At 37.9% G+C, this 13757-nt stretch overlaps 1 protein-coding gene across 1 annotated transcript; it reads right to left on the reverse strand.

Annotated features, from left to right (window-relative positions):
* Positions 1 to 2624: 2624 nt before the first annotated feature.
* On the reverse strand, positions 2625 to 3327 carry LOC132602458 (uncharacterized). Its single transcript, XM_060315303.1, has one exon. It carries the CDS (start codon positions 3271 to 3273, stop codon positions 2716 to 2718), a length of 558 nt encoding a protein of 185 aa, XP_060171286.1. The 5' UTR covers positions 3274 to 3327; the 3' UTR covers positions 2625 to 2715.
* Between the last annotated feature and the right edge of the window lie 10430 nt (positions 3328 to 13757).

Here is a 13757-nt window from a genome sequence, read left to right on the forward strand (position 1 = left end):
CCTCGTATGGCTCAAATCGCTCCTTGTGACTTGCGATGTTTGCTTCGAAACCCGGGTCCGGTCTTTTTTCGAAGCGACTACCTATTTCTATCGGAACCATTATTTTTTGATCCTCCTTAATGCATATTTTATATAGCTATCTGAGGTTTATCTCGCTCTATGTTTTAGCCAGGAATTCCCTCAGACTTTCTTTCAGCTTCCTGGAAGCGTTCGAGCTCTTTGAATTCAAACCATCCGCGAATGCAGCCGCTGCCCAATCTTCCGGGATAGCTGGCAACAACATTCTCTCCTTTTATAACTTGTCCACGAACCCTCGGAGCATCTATTCCTCCCGCTCTTTAACGAAAAACACGTCTTGTTTGTGCGCTTCAATCCTTCGCGCCCCAGCGTGGGCTTTGATGAAAGCATCTGGAAGGGAGGCAAAAGAGTCAATAGAATTTTCGGGCAAATGAGTATACCAGGAGAGTGCTCCCTTTATAAGCGTTTGATTAAATTTCTTCAGCATGACCAACTCGATCTCATGCTGCTTGAGGTCGTGCCCCAAGACAGCTGCTTCAAACATCGTTATATGTTCGTCCGGATTAATGGTACCATCGTACTTAGCTATATCCGACATTTTGAATTTCCTAGGTATGGGCGCGGGGGCTGCACTTTCTGGTTATGGAAACACCATACTTTCTGGCTCCCTCCCTTTATCATGGATGGGGCTCCTGGGATTTAACTCATCCTCTCAATCATCTTCCTTTCAACCCTAAGTAACCCTTCGGTGAATGCATCTATCCATTTTTTACCTACCTCGCCTTTTTGGTTTGCGGGGCCGTAAGGATCTTATTCGCGTCTGATTCGACGCCAAAGTCCCTGCCCTAGAATGCTTGGCCATGGTAGTCATGGCCCTTTCCATGCGTTGCATTCTCTCCTCCTGCGCCTTGAGCCCGGCCATCAATATTTCACTCGTTAGGGATCCTATCTTTTGAGCGGGTTTCTGCCCAGCAGGTTGGGATCGCACTAGACCCTTTCCTCCTAATGCGCGTTGACGCGGTTGTTCTGCTTCATTGTCATTTGGGACACCTCTGTTTCGCTCCTCACTAGGCTGCCTGTGAGGTGTCCCATCCCTGCTGCCCCATGCCCTTCAATGGATTCCTTCTCATGCTCGGATATTGGTACCTCTACCAAGTTCTTCATACCTCTCACCAACATTTGTGCGTCCTCGGTTCCCTGTATATCGCTCGAACTACCGCTAGACATGTCTTTTCAACGTATATTGATTTTGCTGGAATTTCTTGTAAGGAGAATTTCTGTTGCGAATCAGGACAACTCCATAGCTGTCTATCCCCACAGACGGCGCCAAACTATTTTCCGGTGAAAACAAATAATCAGTTAGAGATTGTAATTTATGGGTTTAAAGATAAGTAGGTCGTATCCAATCTCGGAAACTCTCCTCTTCGGGGTCAATGTTTCAGATTATCAAAGCTATATTGAAAGAACTGGGCTTAATAAACAAAGAAAATAATGCAAGACAAACAAATATTTTAAGATCAGTCGATATGCCCGGATGTATATTGCTTAGAAATAGAAATGAGAGATAGGTTGCATGAGTGGAAGTGAAAGTGTCTTTAGCTTATATTATAAGCTATCTATAGAGAAATCGAAACAAGACTTTTCAACCCTAACGTTCGATTGATGTGACCCTACTGCACCCCCACATGCTTCCCTACCTCAGCGCTCTGATCTAGACCTGCTGATGTGACCTGAGTTGGTGGAAGTGGACGCCAGTTGTGGAGGCCCTCCCAGCCTTTCCGGGCTCCCAATCGCGGAGAATAACCCGGGCATGGATTTTGCCCGATTCAAACTTCAATAAAATTCACTCCGAGTTGTATCAAATTAATACTCCCTCTGTTTCAATTTATGTGAACCTATTTCCTTTTTAGTCCGTGCCAAAATGAATGACTTCTTTCCTAATTTGGAAACAAATTCACTTTATGAAGTGATTTACAACCACACAAATATTCAAGACTTATTTTGAACCATAAATTTGAAAAGTCTTCTCTCTTTCTTAAATGTCGTGGCTAGTCAAATTGGTTCACATAAATTGAAACGGAGGGAGTAGCTTAATATATCTATAAAGCATAATTTGTGCTAAATTATTGATAAATTTAATGAGAACATTTTTAGTAACTTATATATAGAACAAAATACAATATTTAAACAAAACATCAAAAAATGTCACTCGTTAATTTACAATAAACAATAGAGAGTCCGTTTGGATTGGCTTATAAGTTGCTTATAAGTTGTTTTCAGTTTTTTTGAGTGTTTGGCTGGCCAGCTTAAAGCCATTTTGTGCATAAAATAAGTTCAAAAAACTAATTGGGCTCATTTGGCTTAGCTTATCTAAAACAGCTTATAAACTGAAAACAGCTTATAAGCCAAAAAAAAAAAAAGTTAGCCAAACTCAATTTTTTTTTTTTTTTTTGCTTATAAGCTGCTTATTTTAAGCCCATCCAAACAGGCTCACAATCTATAACCAAAACAATGGGGGTACAATACATCATAGTACAAAACAATACAATACCAAACGATGGGAGACGACCATGCAGATGAAACAAAAAGATTAGGAGCAACGAATGACAATGGAAACAAATCGATCTTTTTTTTTCAAACTCTTTTTTTGTTTTGAATGAATGAAGTGGATCACACATCCTCATCATGAGAATAATTTTATTTAATTTTACCCTCGCTTATAAGCTTTAGATGTGACAATGGTTGGGTTCCAGCAGCTATTAATGTCATTACAGTATCCCCTGCTTTATTGATCTCGGGATCTACAATCTTGTTCTGCTCTAAGCTCGTTTTACATCTTCCGGCAGCTTCACCTACATTGTGAAAGTCATAGTCATCTGTGTCTTCTATAAACCCTTTGTTCTTCGTCGTATGCTCTAGAATCCTCTCGAAACCAGACACCATATCGAGCCATTCCTGTTCACAAGAGGCATAGGCAGGATTTTCCGCTTTTTTTTTCAAAGTGTAGTCATGTGTTGTCTTTGTTAGGGGTATAATTTTTTTCATGATTGCCAATCCGAGGTCTAATTCTTTTGTTGCTGCTGCTGTGATTTGTTTGTCGTTTTTAAGGATGTCTGTACATAGCTGCTCTTCGGTGGTCGATTTGCAAGCTTGTGTTAAGAAATCTGTGTTAGCGTTGATGCTCTGTGAGGAGAAGAAACAGAGGACTGATGAAATAAGGGTGACGAGAATCGTGAGTTTTTGCAAAGAAGCCATTTTGAAAAGTTGTAAAGGCTTCTTTGGCTTTTATTATTTTTATTTTCATTGCCTGAGTTTGGTTGGGAGTTATTTATACATGATTTTGAGTAACGAATTGACCTTGTTATTAGGAGAAATTCAGTGGTGAGATGTGTAGTTTTTTTTGTATGCTTCTCCATAATGTAAGGACTAGAGAGAGATAAGGAGAAAGCATATATAGCTAATTAAGTTGGTTGTTATATATTCTCCTGATTTTAGTATCACGAGTTTTACGCAGTAGCCAAAGGAGAAAACACAAAAACTGGTTATTCTGCCCTAGTAGCATTAGGATTTAAGTTATAGACAATGAATTTAAGTGTTTAATATGTTATAACAAGTTATTTAATTACCATTTAATCTGCAATAATATTGTACCTACTAAATGATCTAATAAGGTAAATTTTACAATGTCAGTGCTAAGAAATACAATCGAATAATTATCATACACCACAACAAAATGAGCAATTGGCAGCACTTTTTGCGAGCTAATTCAGAATAACTATCGTTAAAACGTACACTTAATTTCTTCAGTGATTGTAATAATTTCTAATAATAAAATAATATTTTTTTAGGTATTTTGTGGCGGTTATTGAGCAATGTCCGTTTCAGATGTTGAGTTGTTTCACGACAATTTTTGAGAACTGCTTCAGATATTGAGTTGTTTCGTGGTAGTTTAGCTACATTTTCAATGGTTCTGATATCAAAATATTCTAAAAAAAAATTAATATGATGGAAAATATTTTAATAAGCTTATGAAAAATTCTTAATTATATTTTTTCAAGTTAGTAAAATTAATGATTGTTCGCAAAATAAAGAGTTTATCAAGCACAAAATTAGGAAAAGTTTAGTATTTTTATAATTTTAGACAAATTCCAAGAAGTATTAATTCAGAGTTGGATTACTATTGTTTTTTGCTAAAGTGAAAAATTTAATAATTGTATACAAATTTTAAAAATTTGCTAAGTCTCAAATAATGAAACTTAAAATGCAAAAAATAATAATAAAAAAAAATGGTTCCTTCATGAAACTAAAAACAACCGCATTATAAAATTAATGAGTTATTTTGGTAAACATTTATTTTTCTTTTTTCTAAGTAGGCGTTTGGCCATATATAGAAACCCAATGTTTTTCACTTTTTTTTTTTTGTTGGAGCTGTATTTGATTATAGTTTTGGCAAAAAATATATATGGTTTTTTGAATGTATTGAAAGTGAAAAAAATGCGAAAACAAGATTTTTAGTGTTTTTCAAATTCTAAATATAACTTGGCATTTTCATGACCAAACGCTAATTTTTCAAATAAAGTGATAAAATTTCCCCCAAAAAAGTGAATAATTTTCACGGCCAAACGGGCCCTTAAGTCTAATAACTTATCATGCAATTTTTACTCCAAATTCTTAAAAACGAAGTTTGTATATGACAAGATACCTATATATATATAAGTGTCATTTATGTTGTATTATATAATTTTGCTAAACAATCGTCAGAGCTGCCACTATATGTCTAATTGCGGCCATTATTCCATTGCTCCAAACCGCACAAAGCAGTTTTAGAAGACGCAAGTGCACATCTTAGCAGAAACGTAAAAGAAAGAACATAAGATTTAACGCGATTCGGATCAAAATGATCCTAGGTCCACCAGAGAACAGTTGTCTTTATATTATTAACAAAGGAAGGGGAGATTTTCCAATTACACCTAAGAGAATTGCTCTCTCAACTCTCTACTCATTACAATGTATTGTATGACTTTTGGGATGCTAAACAAAGAAGAATTGCCTCTCATTTTATAGGCATAAAATGACTTGGGCTCCAAGTGTGTACATGAGCTCTTCAATTCTCCTCGACATCTTAGCATTCTTTGGCTCCAAGCAATGCATCCTTTGGCTCCAAGTAATTGAGCATCCTTTGGCTCCAAGCAATGCATCCTTTGGCTCCAAGTAATTGAGCATCCTTTGGCTCCAAGTAATAGAAAATCATCCAACACATATCACATAACAAAAACCAACTTTTTCAATCTCCACCTTGGTTTGCATTTCGAGCATGCGTACGAACAACTCTGGCCAAAACTTCTAAGCTTATTGGGCAACCCTATTGTAAGAAACAAGAAGAATCAAACTATTGTTGAACATACCACATCCACCTAACAACTGTTCTCTTGGAGTTGCATCAGTTGATGCGTACTCCTGCTAAGTCCTTGCAGTGTGAAAACTTAGCGAGAGGGACTATCTTGGTCAATATGTCTGCAGCGTTATCGTCTGTGATAACCTTCACGACCTTGATAGTTCCCTCTTCAACAACATCTTGAATAAAATAAAATCTGACCTCAATGTGTTTACTCTGATTTTTAATCAGATGAATAACACTCTGACTATCACATCTAAGGGTTGATTCCTGCTGAACCAAACACAATTCCGCCACCAAACCTTTCAACCAGATAGCTTCTTTCACCATCTCCGTTGCTGCCATGTATTCTGCTTCTGTCGTAGACAAAGCGACAATCGACTGCAAAGTCGATTTCCAACTAACGACACTGCCAACAAGAGTAAAGATGTATCCAGTTGTGGACCTCCTTCTGTCAAGATCCCCTACATAGTCAGAATCCACATAACCGAGAATCGAAATACCTACACCACCTTTTTGAAAGGTCAAACCAACATCAGAAGCTCCCTTGAGATATCTCAATATCCACTTGACAGCTTCCCAATGCCTCTTTCCTGGGTTGGACATGTATCTGCTTACCACACTTACAGATTGAGCAATATCTGGACGTGTGCATACCATAGCATACATAATGCTACCAACTGCACTGGCATAAGAAAACTTTAACATATGCTCCACTTCATCTTCAGACTGAGGCATTTGTAAATCTGAAAGTTTAAAATGATGAGCTAACAGTGTACTCACAGGCTTGCACATATGCATATTGAATCTCTCGAGAACCCTTTCAATGTACCTCTTTTGAGAAAGATGTACAACACCATCTTCTTTTAAAATCTCCATACCAAGAATTTTCTTTGCAGCTCCCAAATCCTTCATGTCAAATTCCTTACTCAACAGTTCCTTCAAAGCATTTATCTCAGTAATGTTGGTAGTAGCAATAAGCATATCATCAACATACAATAGTAAATAAATCATTGAGTTACCAGACATCTTCTTGTGATACATACAACTATCAAATGCACTCCTTGAGAATTCATGTGTAGTCTGATAAGTTGGTATTTTACCACCTTATTTATTCTTTAATCTTAGATTGTTGTTATGTTTTGATTGAGAAAATAGTGCATTTAATGTCTTTTACTTCACTTTTAAGGGTTTATATGATTGAGAAATGATCATGAAGAAATCAAGTGAAAAACAGGTCAAAAAGAGGTCAAAGTCAAGAAAATGACAAAAATGGCTAAAACTGCGAAAATGTGACAGATTTGCAAATATGAAAATATGGGCTGTTTTGGTCATATTTTAATGAGGGAATATTGGGAGCTATAAGAGCATGAATTGGGAGAAAATATCATCATCATTGGCCATTTCATACAAGCTTGGAGAGCTAGGGTTTCATCTACACCATTGGAGGAGAAGATTGGAGCACTTTAATGAGATATTTCTTAAACCTTTCTTCAATTCTTTGTTTTGTATTGAATATTTAAGTGTGTAGTATTTTCTTCTTTCACTTGAATCTTGTTTATGATGTTATTCATTATCAAATGTTGGATTAAATCTATTGTTATGCTTATGTATTGAATGATTTTTATTTCAAATGAAGTGGGTCTTTGTTTCTTTAATTAATCTCGTTTTGAATGATTCTTAAGGGAGTAGCTAACCCTAAGACTCGCCCATTTACTTTGATTGAGCTCGGAAGAGGAAATCTAGGTTGGGAAAGATTAATTAACAAGAATTTGGGTCATTAAATCCATCTAATAACTTGAGCTCGGAAGAGGATAGTTACTTGAGGTTACATTGATTGTGCCTAATATCACACTCTAAGGCTTGGAAAAGCTTAAAATGAAATTCATTGATTTGGTTGGAAGACTTTTAATGAGATTTTAGAAATCATTATTTATTAACATAAACCCGCTCTTAGTTGTAAAATCATAAAATATATTGGATCGTCACTTGAGAGTTCCTTGTATCCATGCTTGTGGCCATTGATCATTTTATTTGCTTTCTAGTTAGTTTTATCTTTGTTAGTTTTTAAATCAAAAACCAAATATTGAAAAAGTGTTTGGCTTACCTTAGTTGGTGATAATTCCTTACTTGTTTAAATCTCCTAGTATACTCTTCCTTGTGGGATCAACCTCGACTCATAGTTGGGGTAAATTATATTGCATACGACTGTGTACACTTCTCGTTGAGGAGTGGATTTGGACGTTATCAATTTTTGCGCTGTTGCCGGAGAACAATTTGGCGTATTTGAGTTAGTTTGGGATTTAAGCTTACTTGCTTTGGTCCAAACTTGTGAATATTTGTGTAGTTATTTTCTTTGACTTTGTTTATTTTCTTAGTTTTTGTAAATGGCATCATATAATGAAAATTGGTCGGATGGTAGTTGTTCATACTTTGATGATCCTTGTCCTTATTGTGAGGACCACACTCATGGTAAAATTGTTTGAAATCTCTCGGGGTGGATTGTGCACACAATTCCAAACCTATGAGTGGAGTATTTGTGATAGGTGTGGTGGTTAAAATGGTCACTGGGATAATTGTGCTTATTTGTCTTTCCCTTTCCCGAACCCCAACTATGACGATTCTACTTTTGATTTTGATGATAATAGGGATATGGAAGTAGAAGAAGTCTCAAATGCTCAAAATGAGAGGAAATGCTCATGTTGGAGACCATTCTTGAAAAAGAGGAAAAGTTGAACTTAGCACTCGAGGACTTGAGGCAACCACTTAATGACTTGAGGCAAGCAATTAATTGTAATGACAAAGCTATTCACACCTTGGAGGATCAAATGGGATTATTGGTTGAGGCTCATAACGCTTACCAACTTGAGGGTGTTGAAAGTAGACAAGAAAGTGTCCAAAACATGAATTTCTGCATGGGTGGATTTTTACAAGCTTTGAACGACTCTCACCATGATGAAGAACTTGAAAAAGTGGAAATTGTGAGCCAAGATTGGCTTATGAATCAAGCTCAACAACTTGGAGCCCATGGAGATCACCATGAAGGCATTTCATGGATGATGGAAGATTTTCTTAAATTGCATGTTGAGCAAAGTCAAGAAATGGAGCTATTTGAAATTGCTATCCGGGACTTGGAGGCCGAATTAAATGCAAAAATTGAGGCATGTGATGCTCAATATCAAAGGGCCATGGATAGTAGTTTTGAGTTGGTTTCCAACGAAGAAGAGGTAAAGATTGATTTTCAAGAGCTAATGGTGAATTGCCAACCGACCAACCCAAAAAGTGGTAAAGTTAATTCATGTCGTGCCACGACGTTAAATGCGGCGCTTTATGGGAGGCAACCCATATCTCCTTTATTTTTAATTCAATTTTGAAATTTTATCTTTTAGATAAGTTTTGTTTTTATTTTTGATAATTCTACCAAGTTTCATGATTTTTGAAATTGATTTAGACATTATTTGGGGTGTTGGAGTGGTTGCATATTGAAAGCACAAGTGCTTCAGGACCATTCTTTGAGCTCAGCAAGACACAAAAGTGCAGCTTGCACCTATTTTTTTGGTCTAGAGGGCTTGTTGTCATTTTTGGTCCAGCAAAGGCAAAAATCAACTTGAAAAGAAAAAAGCCTCTCGTTTGAGCACGTACAAAGTTTTCCATTGCACAATTTGTGCTAAAGTTGCTGGAAACTTGGTCTAAGTTTAAAAGAGCCCCAACCCTTGTGCCAAACCTTAAGGTCATATGTTGTGCTGAGAACTTAAAGGCCCCAGGTATGTCTTTCACTTTTACAGTTTAAAATCATTCCCTTATTTCCTCCTTACTTCAAAACAAAAAAGAGCATGTCCCTACTGTCTCCTTCCACTTTTCACCACGCTGCTTCCCCACAAATTCGAACCATCCTTTCTCGTTTCTCACAGCCACCAGGTAAGTCTCTCTCTCTCTCCTTAACTCTTCTCCATCGTCTCAATGTTCTCTATCCCTCGCTGTCTCTGTTACAAAAAAAAAAAAAAATCTCTTTCTTTTCTTTTCATGTGATTCTTTCGATATGGACTTTGAGCAAAAATTGTGAAATTCTTGTTGTGTTGTTGGTTGATTGAGATGAAGCTATGATTGAAATATAATTCCCAATACTTTGGGAGGGTTGATCACTTACCATTGGTGCTGAAACTAAGCTAATTGTATGATGCCTGCATGTCACGACCCGACTAGGGGCCATGACGGGTTCCCGGGGCTAACCACCGAGCACCGCTCATACCATTACCCATCGTACACATTAAGCGTTCATTCATTAATTTTATACTCAAATCATAGGAAAACCATTTCTCACTTGGAAACATAATTACCTTTATATACATAAGCCCTTCGGCTATCAAAATAATGTACATACAATAAGGACATCGTGAGACCATACTACCCACACATACGTATCTACGAGCCTCTACTAGAGTGCTAGACATAGGGATGGGACAGGACCCCGTCGTGCCCAAAACATATATATACACAAAAGAATAAATCAATGGCACCTCCGGAACAATGGGGTACTCTCAAAGTCGGCTAATAGCTCCTACGAGTCTGGATCACCTCCCTGTCTACCTGTGGGCATAAACACAGCGTCCAAAGAAAAAGGACGTCAGTACCAACATTGTATCGAGTATGTAAGGCATGAATGAAATGAATATAATAGAGAAATCATAAGACATAAGATGAAGATATAACCTGCTTAACCTTTAAGAGTGGATGCATTTCATACATATATCATCATAGCACATACATCATCATATCATATATATCATCATTGTTAACCCGCGTCCGGTAACCATCATACACCGCCCACTAGTGGTGGTCGTGTCTGGCCCTCTAGGCACGGTGTACTCAGACGCAGCCCACTAGTGGTGGTCATGTACGACCATTCAGGCACGGTGGAACCATAAGCAGCCCGCCTTAGCGGTGACATGTTCGGCCATTTGGGCACAGTGGAATCACAAGCAGCTCGCCTTAGCGGTGACATGTCCGGCCATTTAGGCACGGTGGAATTGTATCATCGTGAGCACATCATAAACTTACTTAACATTTTTGTACATCTCATAGACATATCATGAACTTATCATAACTTAGCATCATTATACATTTATCATCAAAACATACATTAGAACTTGAAGGTAACTATGGCGATGTCGGGGTGACATAAGGTCGTGAACCCCCGATTACATTATGGAGTGATCATAATCATTATGTCTCATCTTGAGGGGACTAACATTTTAAGGTGAGTGTGCACAAGGAAAAGCATCAACGGAACCGTACTTAGGATCATTAACCTCATGGACATCGTATATTACTCGAGGATTCTCTATACTTAAACTCATCATCATCATTATCAAGCTCGTATCGTATCTCTTTTCTTTGTCATGTGCGTCTGTAGCTCTTTATAGTCATGGACTCGTAATTTCTATTATTTAGGAAGATTATGGAAAAATAGGAAGATTCATGCCATAGGAGTCATGCCTTAGAAGGAAAGGATTAGCCTTACATACCTCTTTCGTTTAGCTATTCTATCGTTTGATCGTTCTCCTTCGATGGTCGCGTTTCTACCTAAGATAGTGTAAAAATAAGCCTTGAGTGGAAATACTTCTCTTGCACCAAACCGTAGTTCACTTCTATAGGAATTCCTTGGCTTGGATGAACTTTAATGTGTTTCATACACTTAGCTCTCTTGGTTTGATGAAGTTGATCTTGAATCTCTCTTGAGTTCTTATGGAAGAAGTGTCTGGAACCCTCTAGAAGCCTTGAGAGAGATTAAGAAGTGTGGGAATTGAAATTAGTGAAGTGGGATCACATTTATATAATTGAACTTAACTCAGCCCGTCGGGACTTCCACGGACACTTATACGGTCCGTATAACATTGCACGGCCTGTATAAGTGGTCGTGGTTCACCACCAGACAAACATCATCTCTGCTGGGTGTTATACAGACCGTATAATGTTATACGGACCGTATAAGTTGGTCGTATAACCCATTTCCCTAAAATGATCTCCGTCGTTCGTTTGATCTCCAATCCTTATGGAACCTTCTTGACACTTGTTTAACACCTCGTTAACAATCTAAGGGACATTATAACTCTTCTCCAAAACATCATTAAGCCATCATTAATTTGATACTCGTAAATCTTGCCCGACACACAACACATACCTTGCTTTCCTTAACAACTTTTGTCTCCTCTCTCAAATGTCTTTGAAATCTCATTTAGAATCATCAAATGTTATTTCTTAATTATCAAAACATCATATATGTCGTGCCCTTCATTATTCTATTTACTGTACGTTAACGTGAAATTTCCGGACTGTAACATTCTCCCCCCTTTTTGGAACATTCGTCCTCGAATGTTAAGCACTCGGGAATTCTACGAAAATTTTGCCAGAGTTTTCCCCTGTAATATGGCACTACCATCCTATCACAATAGCCCACAATAACATTGCCTCACAGGGCCACAACACAATAGCAATATAAGTTGGCCACACATGACCCATATGCATAAAAAGAAAACATACATACGTCATAATCCCGATGTTTCATCGTGGATCTCTTCTGGGGGCTGCAATAAGTGCGGGTATTTGGATTTCATACTCTTTTCTGCTTCCCAAGTCATTTCTTCTCGGTTGTTATTTCGCCATAAGACTTTAACTGAGGCTACTTCCTTATTTCGAAGTCTCCGTACCTGCCTGTCTAATATGGCAATGGGCACTTCTTTATAGACTAGCTTTTCTGTCACTTGAACATCATCTACTGGAAAAATCCTCGTAGGATCTCCAACACACTTGCGGAGCATTGAGACATGGAAAACTGGATGGACTAATTCAAGTTCTAGAGGCAAGTTCAATTCATAAGCTACTTGACCCACCTTGCGGATAATTTTATAGGGTCCAATGTATCGAGGACTTAACTTTCCTTTCTTACCAAATCTCATCACTCCTTCATTGGTGACACCTTTAAGAATACCCAATCATCAATTTGAAATTCTAAGTCTCGCCGGCGGTTGTCAGCATAAGATTTTTGGCGACTTTGGGCTGTCAATAATCGATCTCGGATCACTTTGACTTTTTCTACTGCTTGTTGAATTAACTCAGGGCCTATTAGCTGTACTTCTCCTATTTCAAACCATCCAATTAGGGATCTACACTTCCTTCCATATAAAGCTTCATACAGAGCCATTTGGATACTGGAATGGTAGCTATTGTTGTATGCAAACTCAATTAGAGGTAAGTGGTCATCCCAACTACCACAAAAATCTAGAACACATGCCCTTAGCATATCTTCCAAGGTATGAATGGTACGTTCGGCTTGTCCATCAGTCTGCGGATGAAATGCCGTGCTAAGCTTTACTTGAGTACCCAAACCTTCTTGGAAGGATTTCCAGAACTTAGCTGTAAATTGCGCTCCTCTATCTGTGACAATGGATATCAGAATACCATGGAGTCGCACAATCTCCTTGAAATACAACCTTGCATAATTTTCTGTTGAGTATGTGGTTCTAACAGGAAGAAAATGAGCTGCTTTCGTCAATCTATCCACAATCACCCATATAGAATCATACTTGCTTCGAGAACGAGGTAATCCCACAATAAAATCCATATCGATCACTTCCCATTTCCAAGTAGGGAATTCCATTGTTTGCAATAATCCTCCTGGCTTTTGATGTTCGATTTTCACTTGCTGGCAATTTGGACATTGAGCTACAAATTCTGCTATGTCTTTCTTCATTCCATCCCACCAATAAATTAACTTGAGATCATGATACATCTTTGTCGTTCCTGGATGAATAGAATACCGAGAATAATGAGCTTCTTCTAGAATTCGGTGACGTAATTCTGCAACGTTCGGAACACATTGCCTGCCTCGGTATCTAAGAATTCCATCTATAGAAGTTTCAAATGGAGACTTCTCTTTTTCATGAAATGTGTCTCTATAATGGCTTAACTGAGGATCTTCATATTGACGCTCTTTCACTTTCATATTCAAGGACGAAACTGTGAGATTATTAATACCAATTCCTGCACTACTTGAATCAACTAGACGTACTCCAAGATTAGCTAGTTAGTGGAGCTCATGAATTAATTCTTTCTTCTCCGGAGGAACTTCACATAGGCTGCCCATCGATCGGCGGCTAAGCGCATCAGCTACTATATTTGCCTTTCCAGGGTGGTATAAAATACTCACATCATAATCTTTCAATAATTCTAACCACCGCCTCTGCCGCAGATTCAACTCCTTCTGTTTGAAAATGTATTGAAGACTCTTGTGGTCTGTATAAATATCAACATGCACACCATACAAGTAATGTCTCCACATCTTTAA

The sequence above is a fragment of the Lycium barbarum genome, chromosome 7 (assembly GCF_019175385.1).
Source record: "Lycium barbarum isolate Lr01 chromosome 7, ASM1917538v2, whole genome shotgun sequence".
NCBI classification, from domain to species: Eukaryota; Viridiplantae; Streptophyta; class Magnoliopsida; order Solanales; family Solanaceae; genus Lycium; species Lycium barbarum.

Excerpts from the sequence above, each read along its gene's own strand:
- LOC132602458 (XM_060315303.1), bottom strand. The coding sequence starts at position 3,273 with ATGGCTTCTTTGCAAAAACTCACGATTCTCGTCACCCTTATTTCATCA.